We start from the raw sequence: 16880 nt of genomic DNA, 5'->3' as shown, positions 1-16880 counted from the left end.
ACAATATGTCGCCCATGAACGTCGTTCAGTATCAGATGTATGCCGGGGACGCAGCACAACAAGCGTCATTTGGCAGCCCACCCCCGATGGGCCACCCGGGCCAACGACAGTCTCCCCGGTGATGAACCAGCACGTCGGCATTGATTTGAGCAAGAAAAAGAAGCTTCCGTTACATAATACCCAGTGCGATCTTTTTTTGCATGTGTTCTTCTTCTACCCTCCACCTTTCCATCGTGGGCATTTTCCTTTACAGCTATTCATTAGCGGGCGCAAAGGACTTTGGGCGGCATTTTCCATCTTTCGTTTCTTCCGTGAGACCCCTTTTCTACACTTGTATTCGAAGTGACCCTTGCACAAGGGAACAGTTAAATCTCTCTGATGTCATGGACTTCATTCTATCACTTCGGCCTTTTTCATTTCTTTTGTTTTTATTTCATCATTGGATATCCATGTCTGGTTTTACGAGCTATGTTGTTAGAGCACCAGCGGGACAGGTGTCATTTGATAATAGGTCGAATGGCGAGGGTAGACGTTGGGCCAAACTGGCCCCTGGGCACAGCGATCTAGGTTCACCATGTGTTGACTCTCGTCATCCACAATATGATCGACTTCGTTGCCAAAACATTGGCCACCAAGCAGCGATTTACTCGTTTCTATGCCATCACACCCGCAAGCTGAATGACCACCTTCTCATTCCCGGTTGATGGAGAACGGCTGGTGGACGTGAAGGGTTGCTATGGTTTTACGTCTCTTGCTTAAGCCTTTTTCTTTTTGCATTGTTTTATTACCCCCTCATGGCCTGATTCGACATGTTCCTGTTGACGTTGATACTCTTTTTCTTTCCCTCCTATCATTATCTATCATCTCTTCTGCCACATAGACTTTTCTACTTTTCTTTTCTTCTTCAACGAAATATAGACTTCTGCTGTATGGACGGATATATCACAGATAGACTTGGATTGATAGGACGATAATGAAGATGACATCTATAGATCTGACGTTCATCTTTGGTCGAGCACGCAACGTCGTCTTGTAGTCCTGATGGGCAGGGATCTAACATGCTAAGGAAATGATAGCACGTCGGAAGGATCCATCTGAGATGATATACCACGTACCAATGCCTGTTCTTGTTCCATAACAATACAGCAAACAACCATCGTACTGCCAGATCACCTCCCAAGATACACACGCACTCGGTAAGCATACACGAACCGTTCACCCAGCCCAACCTCGTCCTCATTGATCCTTACACCGCCCTACGGATCTAGTACACTTGATCTAGTCTTGTGATGTCTTCAAATTCCACATAAGATTCACTGTGACTCCGAATCCTTTTACCGGGTTATGTATATTAGACAACAGCTAAACGCTACCAATGACCGTAACAGGGACAGAAGATATATATATCTCATTGGGAGTTATTTGGTATCAAATACTTCTATTTAGTACTGTGATCTTCGGCTTCAAGCTAGTCACCAGGAAAGGTATACACTGACAGAGTGGAATGACTCGTAGTACGAGGGCTTGGAGGAAATCTATTGGGTAGTATCTATTATAGTTTACTATAGATCTAATTGAGCTGTGCGAACTTGGGCGGGAATAGTAACTACAGGTCTTATCTCTTTTTAGGGCTTGGTTCCGAGACTTTTGACACCAGTTTCTGGGGTGATCGCAGATGCTGATATTGCCTGGGAAGAGGAATGCAACACTGTCAATGAAGGACTAGATAGACGGTTGATAAGGTGTATGTATGTATGTGTCTGTGCGTATCTCTGGCAGGGTGATCAGTATAATACTTCAGGGTTATCGTGGCAGTTGCTCATATCGAGATGTCTCGGTGTTGCATGTTTGGGATGGTGATAGGTACAAGTCAGAGTAGATACGTCGTTTTTTAGGGGACTTGATAAGGGACATTACGCCACTTGGGATAAATGGAGGTGTGTCGTGTGGTTTTACAGGTATACGTGCCTCAGATCTATGGCTGATATGCATATCAGGGATGAGAAGATATTGTCCAGGACCAGGATGATGTCAAGTTATATTTCTCAGAGCAATTGACGCATTCTATGCCGCCGAGGATTAATGTGCAGCTCATTTTACTGGATCTGCCAATGATGACTGCCTGCTGCTTATCATGATGCAGGTATACGTGATAGGGACAGTTTGACCTGTCTCCGCGGAGTGATGCCAACTGACTGGCAACAGATAAGCCGTCGAGACGCATGGGACGCTCTGAAGAGGTTCCATGGGCGGTACTTGCATGGATGATGGCCTTAAGAGGGATTCATACACCCTATCAGCTCGACAAGCTTTAAGAGTGACGATAAAGGGACGGACCATATCCGGGGTTGTTTGCGGAGAGTTGTGGAGACCTGGAGACAAACAGCCTCACCTTGTTATCGTCGTTACGTAGGATTAGGGGCCAAGGGGGGAGAGATAACGGTTGAGGATCCAAACATTCCGTTTCATTTGATTTGTTTGATTTCCCTTGCAGGAATGTCAGGGCTGATCCTCTGAATGTAACCATTTCTTATCTCCAACGCCTGCAGGTGGTTATCACGGTTCATGCCTGAAGACCGACGGTCGGCTTTGTTCTGTTTGTCCCCAAGAATTCGTACAAAAGTCAGCCCCCGTCCCCATTGGACTGACGTTGTCGCCATTCTCTATCACGTCTTTTCACCGTCCCTTTGGGTGATGACACAGTGGTCGGGCCACAAAGACCATATATAACTCTGATGGGATGTCCACAGGGTTACATTTCTCATTCCCTTCCTGACGCATCGAGCGATTAAAGTCGACTGGCGAGATGTGCGAAATAAGTATGATATCTCCACGTCCTCGTCGCCAAAAGCTATACTCCTTTCGGCCCAATGCTATACCATCACGATTGGGAGGAAAAGGTAACCACGATGAACAGGAATGGATGGATGATTATCTGTCTGGATAAAATGCATTCCCCCCCCCCCTTTTGTACTATCTAACCTCGCTTGGGGGGTTGATCCTTTCTAACCCGCATTGACTCCCATCTCGTCCGCCGCTACTCGACACAGCCCTCGCTACGCGTGCTCCCACTGCATTCCTGCATGGAGTTATTGCCACTCTAGTCCACCACCACTGCAGGGGGTTTTCGTCGCCTTTGCTATTTCCGGAGTATCCGCCGGATCCGCGAGAAAAAGGTGGGAAGACTTGCATCTGCTTCTCGCTTCGCAGATAATGAAGGGGGGATAATCGACTATAGATAGGGTGATTACTATCGCTATTTATTATCATTGTTTCGGGAGAATGGTAATATGGAAGATAACAGCGATCGCTATCAGAACCTAGGTGACCATTGGCGCCACCATGATTGAATGCTCGGACACATCCCCCCCACATTGCCAAACCTTCACAGGCTGGGGTTGAACGTTATCTCCAGATGGGGTGATGCTGGTATGGACAATAGTGCTTAACCTGCGCCATCGATGTCAGTCTCCCGGCATTCATTGTGATGCAGATTTGCCGACATTCTGACCCGGGTTGGGGTACGTCACACCTCTTGTCTCTGTACATTGTTCCTGCCCTTTGTTCTTATGGTCGGGGGCAATTGCTTATGATCTTCGTCTACCGCGTCATCCAGTGGTCGGTCTAGCTCGCTAACCCTTGCGACAATGACCCTGTGATTGGTGGATGACCTTTGTGATTATTACAAGTATGTCACTGAGGTCCAGCTGTTTGCCATTGCGATCCCAACTGGAGGATTCAGGTTGGCGACGGCAACTATACTTACCTCGACGGGTTAGATCAGGCACGCGACACGCCTCAGTTGATTTCTACTGGATTGTTTTAAGAATCTCCACCGGGAGATTTCACGATGCATCCGGACCAAAAAGGGACCAACCCTAAGGTCTCGTGTTGCGTGGTGTGGCGTGGTGTCTACACGCTGACAATGCTTCTACGGAGAGAGAAAGAAAAAGGGATTCTCAAGATTTAGGTCTGTTGAGTGGGTTGATCTTGAACGGCAGCGGTTGTCTTTTAGTGGCTCATCTGCACGCCACTTGCCCACTTCGTCGCATTTTCTTTGATCTTGGCCTGCAGCCGGCCTCTCATATGTGAACTTTATCCCGTTAGATTGCTGGAGTTCTGTTGCTTTTGCCACGCCCCCGGGACAAGGCTGACGTCGTTTTGATTCTGAACAGGTTTCTTTATTGTCGGGCAATTTCGACCCTCACGCGATCGACTTGAGGCAAAAAAAAGAAATAAATAAATTGAAATAAAGATAAAATTAGCCTTCCAAAACCCCAATCAAAAAAAAGGAAGCTGAACCCAAAGGGGAAAACCAGAGGTTAATGATCCGAACCTGAGTTATTGATGCTTTGGGGTATCCCCGAGGAAGAGCCGACATGCATTGTTGCACTCTAATACGATTCAAACTCACCTCGGCCCCGATCGACAGATATCCATTGGCTGCGATGACCAAGTCAAATTACACGCTTATCAGCTTATCGCCGTTATCTCTCCAGGTCATCATGGTTGCTATGTGGGCAATGGAATTAATATGATTATCAACCACTAGCGCGGTGGACCTCGCGGTAATCCATCCCGTGGGGCCGAAAAGACAACGAAGAGCAACCTGGAAGAAAACAAGCAAGACGCACCACTGGCTTGACGGCGGTTGCCCAGGGAGGTGCGAACTGACAGCTGGTTCGAAAAGCTGTCGCTACCCCGCTATTCAGTGCACATTTGCCGTTCACAGAGCATGCACGATGCCTGGTCATCCCGCGCCGGCCTCATTTTCTTAACGGCCGTGATTATTTTGATTCTCTTGGCATGCTCGCCTCGACAAACTGGGTCCGTCTGGATACCAGGATGTACCGGGGAGTGGGTGAAGCTCGATTTGCTCGTGCGCATATCTTGCTCTCTACGGAGTACGCTGAGTCTACACGACACCCACCCTGCGTGTTGTACGATGGGCATGGTGGTGCTGACCTTGACTACGATCGGCTCAATCCGACATCGCAGGACAAGTCGATGGAGCAACTACTGCAAGCGTTGCAGCTTGATACCAACCATGAAGACTTGTCTGGCTGAAATTAATCCCGACGAAAGTACATCTCCCTGGACAGGGCATCCAGGCACAAGACAGAAGCGACGATCGATCGTTGCTACCTCGAACAAGACGACCAAAACCCCGCCGAGAGTGGATCCGGATTCATTTGAATCGTGGATGCCCCTTGCTTATTTCGTCGTCCCGTAGACATCATAGGACAGAGGAGGCTGTAAACCGCGTAGACTGTCTAGCATGAGCGAGCGAAAAGAGGCTATTGGCATCGGGCCTGTACTTCCCTAGCGTCAGGTCGGTTACAGACGTGAAACGGGGTGACCAGACTTACCGTACCGCAGGCGGGAACCGGATGGATACACGATCGGGTAAGATAGGAATGGAAACTCGCCGGTGAGACGAGGCATCCTTCACAAAATCCAATTGATACAGCTTCATTGGTTTCCCAATCCGTCGTTGGGCCCCAGTGGCATTAACGATAATTTCGGCAATGTCATTGCATAGACTCCGATCGCTTCGTGGGGAGCTTGGAAAAAGTTTACATTCTACTCCGGAGTATTCATCATCTTAGCACCATTGCATTGAAACCCACCAATGAGCGGATGTGATGTGGTTTGGCAAGACACAAAAGTACCCCTTCAGAGACCTTGATCATGATAGACATGGAAACAAGGACGACTAAGGATAAACTCTAAATCTGCCATGTGCATGTGGCTCCAGTCTTGTAATCATCCCAAGAAAGGGCCGAACGAAGGAGAGAGGCTCCTGTCTTCGGAGCTCGTCCGGACCAGACGGGTTGCCCGAGTGCTGGCTTCTGATCGAGTCCGCCCCGCCGGTAGCGCATGGACCTTTTTGCTCTGCTATCAATTCTTCTCTGGCAGGCCGGTGCCCGATGACATCTAGCCGGTCTGTCATGTCTCCTCTCTGCTGATTGCTCCGGTCGAGACTGGAGTGGATAGGACGAAGGAATCCGATGAGCGGAGAGGCCATTCCATCCTCCGGAAGCGTACCTTGGCCCTAGTCAGGAAGAGAGGGAGAGAGAGAGAACAGGTTAGTATATCCCCTGTATGCATAATACGGGCTGTTATACGTCGACCGTGGACAGGGACCATGAGCCCAAGGTCGGCCCGATGGTCTGTGTAATTGCATGCATGCAAGGCGCATGGTCCGCGATTCAAGAGCCTGTTCCCGATATTTGTTCTATCCCTCGTTGAGATTGTTCCCCTTCTCTGGTCTGGTCTACTTTGATGACTTTTGTCTCGGTCAGAAGCCGAAAGCTTCATTCTCGCATTATCGGCGGGTTAGTCAGGTATTATTCAGGGAGACATTTCGTTGGTTACCATTGTCCGTCCCTGAACAAAGGATTTCAAGAGCCTTTCGGAATGCTTCCTCGGCTTCAGCCCTTGACTCACTGATGGTGGATGGGTACGACGTTCGGGATGTGGACTACCAACCAGAGATGATGAGGGTCTGGTTCTCAGTCCATTATTTGTGAATCTTTGAAACAGGCCATCCGGAGCGATCATTGGCGGAGTTTAACTCCCCAATACGGCCGAACGGGTCCCGAAGTGGAATCCTTGATTTTGGATCTAAACTCATGAAGGAAAAGTACTACTAATACGTGCCTGTGCCTCCTGTTTAGCGCTGGTTCGTCTGTTGCATTTTAACCGTCGGTTAGGAAGAATGGGTCCGTTTAGGTTTTAAAATAACTATGCCAATCCTTTAGATTTCCGACGTAGTGGTTTGGCAAGTCTCTCATCATGCTTAGGTACGGAGTACATCAGGCTCAATGGTTTTAGAGCCATTTTTGTGTATAGCTCCGAACGATATAGGGCAGGATCGTGGTCCACCCTCCACCAGGGATCAGGGGATGGTTACATGCGAAGGATTCGAATTACGATCATGATTATGTCAAGCATTTTCTCTCATGAAGCACAGAGAATCCTGACGGGATGAATTTTCATTTTAGCGTGCTGTAACTTCGAGAAACATCCCCGACAACGTTAAAACCACGAGCTAAAATGGGTCGCCACCGGAACTCGAGTCGAGAGGTCGGTCGGTACGGTACTGGTAATACCAGTGTTCCAGGTGTCGTCTCCCCGTTGGTTTCAGTCCAGGAACTTAATTCCAGCGGGGACGCAATATAATTTTTAATGATTCATGATACATCCATTCATCCATCCCGATCCTGCCAGCGTCGGTTGGAGTTGGTCACATAGTAGTTGCCGCTGGGAGAGGCATGGGAGCATCCAAACAAGAGTCGGAACGAGAAGAATGAACGCTCTCTCGGAAGGGGAGGATCATTGGAGGAGTGGAAATTAATTTCAGACGAGGCTGCAGTATCCCTGCGCGGATTTTCTCTTCTTAGGGCGGGAACCAGAAAATCTGACGCCGTGAGTTTCTGGAAAAGGCAAGGATGTTTAGTTCCCCAGGATTATTACTGGTTCCGTATGGGTATGGGATGTACGTATGGATATCATGGATTCCGTATGGATACGCCCGTTTCCTCCGCCCAGAATCAGTCCGTCATCCATCATCCACTACTACTCTCTTTCTTCCTTTTCCACTCTCTCTTCTTTTTCCCTCCCCCCTCCCTCGTTACTCGCCCTCTTCCCCCGTATTATTCTTATATCATCGGTTTGACCGTCGCATCAGTATCTTCCCCGTGAATCACTTTTTGTTTTCCTGGTATTTTACTTTCCTATCTGGGATTGCTCCTCGATCAAGCTCTACTTCATTCGGCCATGTGCGTCTAGAGGGTCTAGCCCCTCTCTCTTGCACTGACTCTCTTCCCTTAGACTGTCAGCCATACCATAGAAGCATCCCGGTACTAAGAAAAAAAAAAAGGAAAAAGGAAAAAGAAAAGAAATTATTCTACTCCATATCTTCAATCTGGACAAATAATAACCAGGGGAAAAAAAACCAACGAAAGAGGGGCAACGAGAGGAGACCGAACGATTAAAACTGGGTCTGGGTTCATTCATGACATACATACATTCGTCGTCGTGAGTTTCAATAGGTACGGACTGATGCATTCCACTCGCGACTTTTTAGCTGCGTGTCCGTCTCCAATGGCTCTTCCTTTTCCTTTTCCTTTTCGTTCCTTTTCCTTTTGGGATAGATTGATTATTATCGTTACCGATTTTATTTTTCTCCATTGCAGTGGTGGTGGACCCCATCCACTAATTATTATTGGAATTTGATTTGGATTTGCTTCCTGTGACGGATCTCAGACCAAGTGCCTAAACTATAACTGACTTGGACCCCCTTCAGATCCTAGCTTCCCGATTCTTTTCCACCCAAAACAACTGCTGCATCCTCCATCCTGCACGCAGTGTTCGTTTAGGGCGGGTAGACTGGAATTTCGTCCTTGCGCCACGGACCAATCGCCCGCGACGCTCTCATTCCTACGTTGAGCTCTTTTTTCCCTCCACTCTCATTGCTTGCCGGGCTGATTCTTGAACCTTTTCAATCATCCTTATCTCTTTCTCCCATCCGGCTTGTGATTCCTATCTTTCCTGTTTTCCCCCCTTTTTCTTGTTTGATCTTCCCCTCCTCCGTCTTATCGCCTATTATCGTGACCCCCGCCCTTCCCAATAAAGAGTAGGGTGAACATGTCCGGGTTGACCCTCGGGCGAGGCCCTGGGGGCGTGCGACCGACTCAAACCGCAACCACCTTTACCACCCACCACTCGTCCGCCGATGCTGACCGCTCCAACAACATCCCTCCTACCTCCTCGCAGTTGTCCGATGACTTTTCTTTCGGCTCCCCTATCAGCCCCGCCGACTCGCAGGCCCATGAAGGCCTACTTCAAGACTCGCTCTTCCCCGAATGGGGGTCCGGTGCGCCTCGGCCTGGCATCGACAGTCCAGATGAGATGCAGAGGCAAGATCCGTTGGCGACTCAAATATGGAGGCTCTATTCTAGGACCAAGGCCCAGTTGCCCAACCAGGAGCGTATGGAAAACCTCACCTGGCGGATGATGGCGATGAGTTTGAAACGCAAGGAGCGGGAACGTGCTCAACAGTCCATGTAGGTTCTCCCTCTGCAGAGGAACGGGGTAGGCCCGCTCATTATTAACCTTGTGTCTGTGAAGGTTTCCTGTGAGACCCGGGAGCGCTGGCCCCAGTGGGATCGCTCAACTACGCATTTCCGACCCGCCCGTTGCCACTGGTAACCCTCACTCGGCCGACCTGACCGCCGACCCGATGAACCTCGACGATTTTATCGTGCCCTTCGAATCTCCTTCGGACCACCCCTCGCCCATTGCCACCAAGCACACCGACTCCACGGCGTCCGCGGCCATTCCCATCAAATCCCGGAAAGACCAACTGAGAGATTCGACCCCGGTGCCGGCCTCATTCCACCACCCGGCACAAGATCAGCGGAAGAACAGTGAATTCGGCTACGTCCCCCGTCGCGTGCGCAAGACGAGTATCGACGAGCGTCAGTTTTTCTCGCTGCAGGTGCCGACCCGGAAGCGACCGGCCGAATCCTCGCCGCAGGTGCCGCCCGTGTCCAACTCCATGTTGGCCCACGATCCGGAGCTCGCCACCGGCGTGCCCGATTATGCTTTGGATCCGCCGTCCTCGGCCTTTGGCTTTCACCAGGGCAACCACCAGCAGATCAATCACCATAACCACACCTCCCCCGGGGCGCCGTTTGGCTTGGATACGTTCGGCCTGGGAGACGATCCGATCTTGCCCTCGGCGGGCCCCTACCAATCGCAATTCACCTTCTCCCCCAGCGAGTCTCCGATGGCCTCGGGCCATCCGTTCGCGAACCTCTATTCGCATACCCCAGTGGCGTCATCCCTCAACTCAACGGATTTCTTCTCCCCACCACCATCGGGCTACCAGTCGACGGCGTCCACCCCGCAGCCCGCCTACGATGGGGACCATTCCATTTACTTCGATATGCCGTCCGGCGACGCGCGCACCCAACGCCGCATTCCGAACTATGTTTCGCATCGGTCCAACTTGTCCGCTTCGCTGCAGCCTCGGTATATGTTCAACCAGAACAACCATGAGCAGCCCAGCTCGTCCGCAGTGCAATCGCCGAGCTACCCCATTCCCCAACCGCAACATGTCGATCCCACCCAGGTGTTGAACGCCACCAATTACTCAACCGGCAATTCCCATGGTGGCCCCATGTTCTCCTTTGGAGCCGATTCGGATAACGAGGATGATGATGGCCATCAGCTGTCGGAGCGGGCTGGTCTGGCGATGCCGACGGAATTTGGAGACGAGAATGACGGATTCTCGTCGGGCATGCAGTGGGATGGGCAGTTCCCGGGCTCCTTCCACTCGCTGCCGGGCTTTGGCCCCCAGCATCGCAAGCATGTGACCATTGGGTCCACGGACATGATGGACACCCCCGAGGAGTGGAATCATGGTGGCAGTTTGGGTCGCACTCATGGGTCGGTGGCTTCGGTCAGTGAGGTGCGCAACCGAGAGCAGGACCCTCGTCGGCAGAAGATTGCCCGCACCACGTCCACCCCCAACACGGCCCAGCTGCTGCGCCAAAGCATGAACTCTAATAACAATACGTCCCATACGTCTCCCAATACCCCACCGGAGTCCGGACTGAGCAGCGCCGTTCCGTCTCGCCCGGCCAGTCCTGGGGGCAGCAAGAACGGTGATCAGGGTAGCAACGGACCTACCACCTGCACGAACTGTTTCACCCAAACGACTCCGCTGTGGCGTCGGAATCCGGAGGGCCAGCCACTCTGCAATGCCTGCGGTTTGTTTTTGAAACTGCACGGTGTCGTGCGTCCACTGTCCCTGAAAACGGACGTCATCAAGAAGCGTAACCGCAGCAGTGCCAACAGCTTGGCGGTCGGCACATCCCGTGCGTCGAAGAAGACGGCCCGCAAGAACTCGGTGCAGCAGGCATCCGTCACGACTCCAACGTCGAGCCGCGCTCAGAACGGGACTTCCTCGGAATCCCCTCCCGCCGGCTTTAGTGCTGCCGCGGGGCGGTCGAATGGGGTGGTACCCATTGCCGCCGCTCCTCCGAAGGCAGCTCCCTCCGCAGCCGCCTCCCCTGGCACGGGCCAGACGCGCAACCCGGTCCCGGCCGCCCCGAAACGTCAACGACGGCTGGAAAAAGCCTCGGAGATGGACATGGACGAGGCTAACAAGTCTGCGGGCGGCCGATCCAAGGTGGTACCGCTGGCGCCCGCCATGCCACCGGCGGCAGCCAATCCGGCGAACCATAGCATTGCTGGAGGCCAGGGAGCTAGTCAGGAATGGGAGTGGTTGACCATGAGTCTGTAAACGGCCGCGCTTACTTCTCTCCTTCTCTACACTCGTTTCTTAATATCTTTTTTGAACCCTCCCCTTTATTTTCCCACCGTTGATGCTACGCCATGACCGATAGACATGATGAATACTGCAACCAATGGAATCTCGCTAGACGAGAGGTGTTAGATGACGTGGCCCGCGATGCACTTAATGAGATACGACAAGGTGCACTCCGACGGTTACGCTGGTTTAATGGTGACATGACGAGGGATTTCGTTCTGTTATTTCGGGGTTTGATCTGTTCCAGTCTGCGATCTAACAGCGACCGAATCCTCCGCTGTGACGATACACAGCTTGTCTTGTGGTTCTGTTGTGGCTTCCTGTTTGTTTGGCTGATTTGATTTATGCTTGATACAATCGCGTCTGTCCGGACCCCGGCCTTTGTTTTCGTTTTCGTTCTGATTCTTCACTGCTGCTGTGTTCTTGTTTTTTTTGATCTTGTTCAAGGCTTGGGGGCCGGGCAGAAGTGCGCATCTCTGCTTTGTGTTTTCTGTCACCGTCCATAGACGCTGTATGTATCTGGTACAGCATGATTCTACTTATCCGTCTGAGTCTGTATCCATTGTAGGTGTAGCCAACTGTCGAACATGCATAAGCTTTATATTTTCAAGTAGTCAGCCACTACGCAGCAGTAGATGTATATTATGTTATGCACTGAGACTTAAGGCATAGTTCCCAGTCTCCATATATACAGACACTAGCTTGTAGTCTTCAGAGTAATAAGGATATACTAGCCTCGTAAATTGACGTCATAAAATATAAGCTTAAAATAGGTATGTTCCACAACAACCCCACCCGGAACAGCCTAAGTAGAGAATAGAACAATAGCACAATAGAACAAGAAAAAAAATTTAATGACAATAATGGATACATTATTGCAAATAGCAACTATAATCAGAGCCCACCGTAAAGTAAAACTAAGATACAGCATTGATCCCAACCGCAAGATATTGTAGTATATATTTAGCATACGGCGAGTTGCGTTCTAGTTAGTATATACCACTGTGTGCGCAGTCATCGTACTAATAATCCATGTCAGCCCTTCACAAGTAGCAGCTGTAAAGTTTGCTCCGCCATATTCTTGATCGGATGGTAAGGGTAACGGTGCTAATACTGATGTTTTGTCACTTTATTGGCGTCAGCACCGTGCGTCCGTAGTAGATATATACCACGCTTGGATGCTGTAGAGAATAATTAATGAAATAGTTATCTGGTCTGCTCCGGCACCATACTGGAGTGGTACCTGTACCACTGCCTCATTTCCCCGCACAGATAGACACTAGCTGGTCGCAATGATGCTGATCTAGCTGAGGTTTGCTTATCTGGCTTGTCCTAGCGAAGTGCGAAGTGGAAGTCTGACACTTCCTCAGATTGGCTCCCAGTGGCGCACATTAGAGGAGTCTGACCCTAGTCCCGCTAATCTATGGTGAGTAAAATTCTGTTTGAATACAGAGAAGCCTTGATATAAGTTAAATGTGATATATAATGGACTGTGAGAAGTACCATGGCCACGGGAGACTGAATAAAGATGAGGTTGGCCCCCTCATTGGCTGCGAGGAGTCATATTGTTCTATCATAAGGGTGACGCTCGAGTATGCTCTTCAGATCAATGAGATAGTTCGAGAAAAGGGTTAGTGGAAAGTGCTCTAACTAGCCATTTGGAGATTAAAAAAAAAGCTATATAATCCTTAGTTCTGTTTCTGTGGATGCGCTCTATGATTGTTGGCAGCGTATTGCACCGTAGCCCTGGCTCGGTTCGGTCCGAAGTTGGGCCTGTAACTGAGGGAGGTTTTGCTCTAGGTATATTCATTCTTGGTTTCTTGGTATCTAGAATTGCTGTGGAACATAGTCGCGGACTGATCTCGATATAGTTACAAGATTCAGCATGCTGCTGTACCATGTCCGTGTTTCATGGAAGGACTTTGAAGCGAAGCAGTGTTTGACGTATTAGCAGATGTACTCTGTAATATCGGTATTTAGAAATACGATAAGCCAGCTCTTTCTCACCAAGAAACCACGGTTTGCTATACTTCTTACCTTATACAATAGTCAATACCGAGCTTCGGGCTATTGCACACCAAATCGGGTAAGTTTATACCTGAGGCATAAACATGACAAAGCCATAATCACGTGGTGATATCGAAAATAATTGAAGATAGCAAATATCTCAGCATCAATTATTTCCTCGCTCAATTGACTCTATATCAAGGACAGCTGGTCCTACTGTGCATTGCTATACTACAAACAGAACTTTATACGTATAAGAACAATTACTTGGATTAACGACTGCACTACCACAGCAACCTCCACCATGGGATCCAGCGCGAAGAAAAAGAAGGAAAAGCAGAAAGACTTCACGGTCAGCCATTCTTTTGCCAAAATAACCAGACATAAGCTAACAGAACACAGAAAGCCAAGCTCAAAGTCGGCAAAGCCAAAGGCAAGCCTGAGAACTTCACCGACACCAGTTTCAAATCGAAAGGTTCGCCTTATCTCTACCACCACCCGGAGAGAAAAGAATCATCCAACTGACCAGCCCAGGAATCGTCCTAAACCAACAATCCCTCACCTTAAGCGCCCCCACCTCGAACACACAATTTACACACCACATCTCCCTCCTCAGCTCCAAATCCGACTCCCAGCGCCGCGACTCCCTCGCCCACCTCACAACCGCCATCAGCTCGCGACCCGTCAACTCTCCCCTCCCGCAACCAGTCAGCGTCATCCTCCCCTCCCTCCTCCCCCTCATCCTCGATGCAAACACGGGCGTGCGCACCCAGCTGCTCAAACTCTTTCGCGCTCTCCCGCAATCAGACATCCGTGACCACGTCCCCCAACTCCTCCCGTACATCCGCGCCGGCATGACCCACCTCGCGGCCGACGTCCGCGTCTCCTCCGTGGAAGTCCTCTCCTGGCTCGTCGAAATCGCAGGCACAGAAGTCGTCTCCAGCGCCGGCGGCTGGATCAAAACGCTCAATTGCTTCCTCTCCGTCCTGGGCTGGCACACGGAGGAATCAGCCAAGTGGTCAGCGAACCGCGCTTCGTTCGGAAAAGCAGGTACCAAGGGCCAGCCAATGATGAAGGTGCTGATCGTACTGGCCGAGTTCTTGCATGCGGGGATTGGCGCGCCCGCCACAGAAGCACAGGATGTGGATATGCTGGGTTCTGGAGGTGTGGCGGGGTGGGAGTTTCCCCTCTGTCAGACGGCGGTGCATATGGTTCCCGACACGGCGGCGCCATATGCTTATCTGAATTTGTTCGGACAGCCAAGGGACGAGGAGGGCGAAATGTATGAGACGTGGGAGGACCGGTACCGGGTCTTTGCGAATCGGTTTTTGCGGGCTATTCAGCGGGGCTTGGAGAACGCGAGGCAGGAGGGGGGTGAGATGGGGAGGGCCAGTTCTGGGGCGAGCAAGGTGTTGAAGGAGGCTGTTGCTTATGGGACGGGAATCGCGGTGTGAATGGTCTGGTATTCGTTTATCTGATACTGCGCTCCTTTCATGATGACGATGGTCATCTGAAGGGCTGTGATGTGCCATTTATCATGCCGAACAGGCCATCCCAGCAACCACAGTTGCTGTTCCACCGTCAATGCGTGAGACCATGTCTCCAAGTCCACTACACAGCCTGCGCCTCAGCCGATAGCAGCGACGATGCTCACAGGGACACGATATAGACTCCTCCCACTCCGGCACATGAGGAACATGTATTCATTTCATTTGGAACCAAAATAGAGCGAGCAGCATGTACAAAATAAAATAATGAATATACCCATGAATAGAACAACAGAACGAAAGAAACTAAGACTCAACCTTCCCCATCTCGCCCTCCTGATCATCCGTACTCCCAACATCCCCCTCCCTAGCATCGTAAACATCCTCCGCCATAACCGCCACGTCGACCAAGGACTCCGTCGCCGGAAAAACCACAGACACCAACATATATACAAGACTCGTGGCGACAAACCCCCAACAACCACCCAAACTGATACGGACGCAGACCAACCCCGACCTCCACGCTCCCATTAACCGAATGAATCAGCCCCGGCAAACTAGGCACCACACCCACCACAAACGCCAGCACAGCCCTCCAATTCACCCCCCAGTCGCCCTCATACGCATACGTGCTCTTCTCGCGCTGATACAGCGCCAAAGTATCATACTTCCTGCGCTTCACCACCCAGAAATCCACCAACATGATCCCCGCAATCGGGCCCAGGAAGATCGCATACGCAGACATGAAATTTAAGAAATTCCCCGCGGACGCCAGGATCTTCCACGGCACCAGACACCACGACAACAGCCCGCAGATGATCTGGCCGCGGCGCAGATTCACGTACCCCGGCGCCAGCGCCGTCAGGTCGTTCGCGGCCGAGATGGAGTTCGCCGAGATGTTGACCCCCAGGGAGGCGAGCGCGAAGCTGAAGGCGCCGAAGAATCGGCATGCGCGGCTCGTCCAGTTGCTGATTAGGTCGATCGGGTCCCACGGGATGGGGCCGCCGTATCGTGCCTGCCCTGCGCTGCTCGCTGCGATCCCGATGAAGGAGAGGAAGGTGAAGATTATGGGCAGCATGGGGATGTACAGGAGTTGCCATTTTGCGCTGACCCGGGAGTAGCGCGAGAAGTCGGACTAGGGGGGTTGTTTGGGTTAGTTTTGGGATTCTTTATACAAGAGGTTCGGGTAGGGGAACAGGGAAGGGATCGATTGTGGTACCTACCTGGTTGACGCTGAGCGTGGCATAGTTCCCCAGTACGGAGGTCATGTTGGCGAGAAAGAGCCAGCTGTATTTCGACCCGGAGACGGTCGCCTTCTGATGGAGCAACCCGCCGCCACTCTCGGCGACAAACGCCCAGATCAAGATCGCGATCCAGGCAATGGGCACCAGCACGGATTTGACCATGAACAGCCAGCGGAGCTTATTAGGATGGAAGCACAGGAACGGGAACTGCACGAGCCAGAAGATGAGGTACGACACCATGCCGTTCGTCGTGATGCCCTCGCTCTCGGGGATGCCGTTCTCGAGCGTGAGGAAACTGGGCCAGATGGCGCCGATCATGGCGCGCACTGCGTTCGCCCCGTTGACGTTCTGGATCGCAAACCAGAACAGCGCCAGGATGACTCGCGACACGATCGCGATGTACGAGCCCCAGAAGCCCCAGCTGGCGCGGGCGATGACCGGGAATGGAATGTGGTAGATGGCGCCCACGGCGCCATTTCCGGCGATGACGAACGAGATGATCAGGAAGGAGATGGCGACGATGATGAGCGAGTCGCGCCAGCCGAGTCCCACGGCCATCATGCTGCTGGCGAATTGCCAGGTGGCCGCGTTGAAGGCGTCGGAGATCCAATATGCTGGGGAAATGTTAGTCCTGGGGGGGTTTTGGCAGGGTCACTGAGACATACAGATGAAGCTCATGGGTCCCCATTTGCGGAGATGGCGGGGGACAGGGTCCAGGTCTAGGTTGGTCCATCGGGTATTTCCCTCTGCGAAGGCTGATCGGGACTGTTGGACGCGGAGATGAGGTCGGAGCTTCAT

The 16880-nt window shown here is 51.4% G+C and overlaps 3 protein-coding genes across 3 annotated transcripts; 2 read left to right on the top strand and 1 right to left on the bottom strand.

The window, feature by feature from the left end:
- Positions 1–8652: 8652 nt before the first annotated feature.
- ANOM_011145 (nitrogen regulatory protein areA) lies at positions 8653–11317 on the top strand (the record flags this gene model as incomplete). Its single annotated transcript, XM_015556401.1, has 2 exons — positions 8653–9071; positions 9136–11317. 2 exons carry the CDS (start codon positions 8653–8655, stop codon positions 11315–11317), a joined length of 2601 nt encoding a protein of 866 aa, XP_015402952.1.
- A 2338-nt stretch (positions 11318–13655) lies between these two features.
- On the top strand, positions 13656–14805 carry ANOM_011144 (IPI1/TEX10 family protein; the record flags this gene model as incomplete). The annotated part of the gene is made up of 3 exons (XM_015556400.1): positions 13656–13703; positions 13754–13826; positions 13886–14805. The coding sequence occupies 3 exons, from the start codon at positions 13656–13658 to the stop codon at positions 14803–14805; spliced, it is 1041 nt and encodes a 346-aa protein (XP_015402956.1).
- A 339-nt stretch (positions 14806–15144) lies between these two features.
- On the bottom strand, positions 15145–16880 carry ANOM_011143 (nucleobase cation symporter-1 family protein; the record flags this gene model as incomplete). The annotated part of the gene is made up of 4 exons (XM_015556399.1): positions 15145–15252; positions 15311–15973; positions 16062–16696; positions 16748–16880. The coding sequence occupies 4 exons, from the start codon at positions 16878–16880 to the stop codon at positions 15145–15147; spliced, it is 1539 nt and encodes a 512-aa protein (XP_015402955.1).

This window comes from Aspergillus nomiae (genome assembly GCF_001204775.2).
Source record: "Aspergillus nomiae NRRL 13137 chromosome Unknown contig00385, whole genome shotgun sequence".
NCBI lineage: Eukaryota > Fungi > Ascomycota > Eurotiomycetes > Eurotiales > Aspergillaceae > Aspergillus > Aspergillus nomiae.
This window is presented reverse-complemented; position numbering and strand designations above follow the sequence as displayed.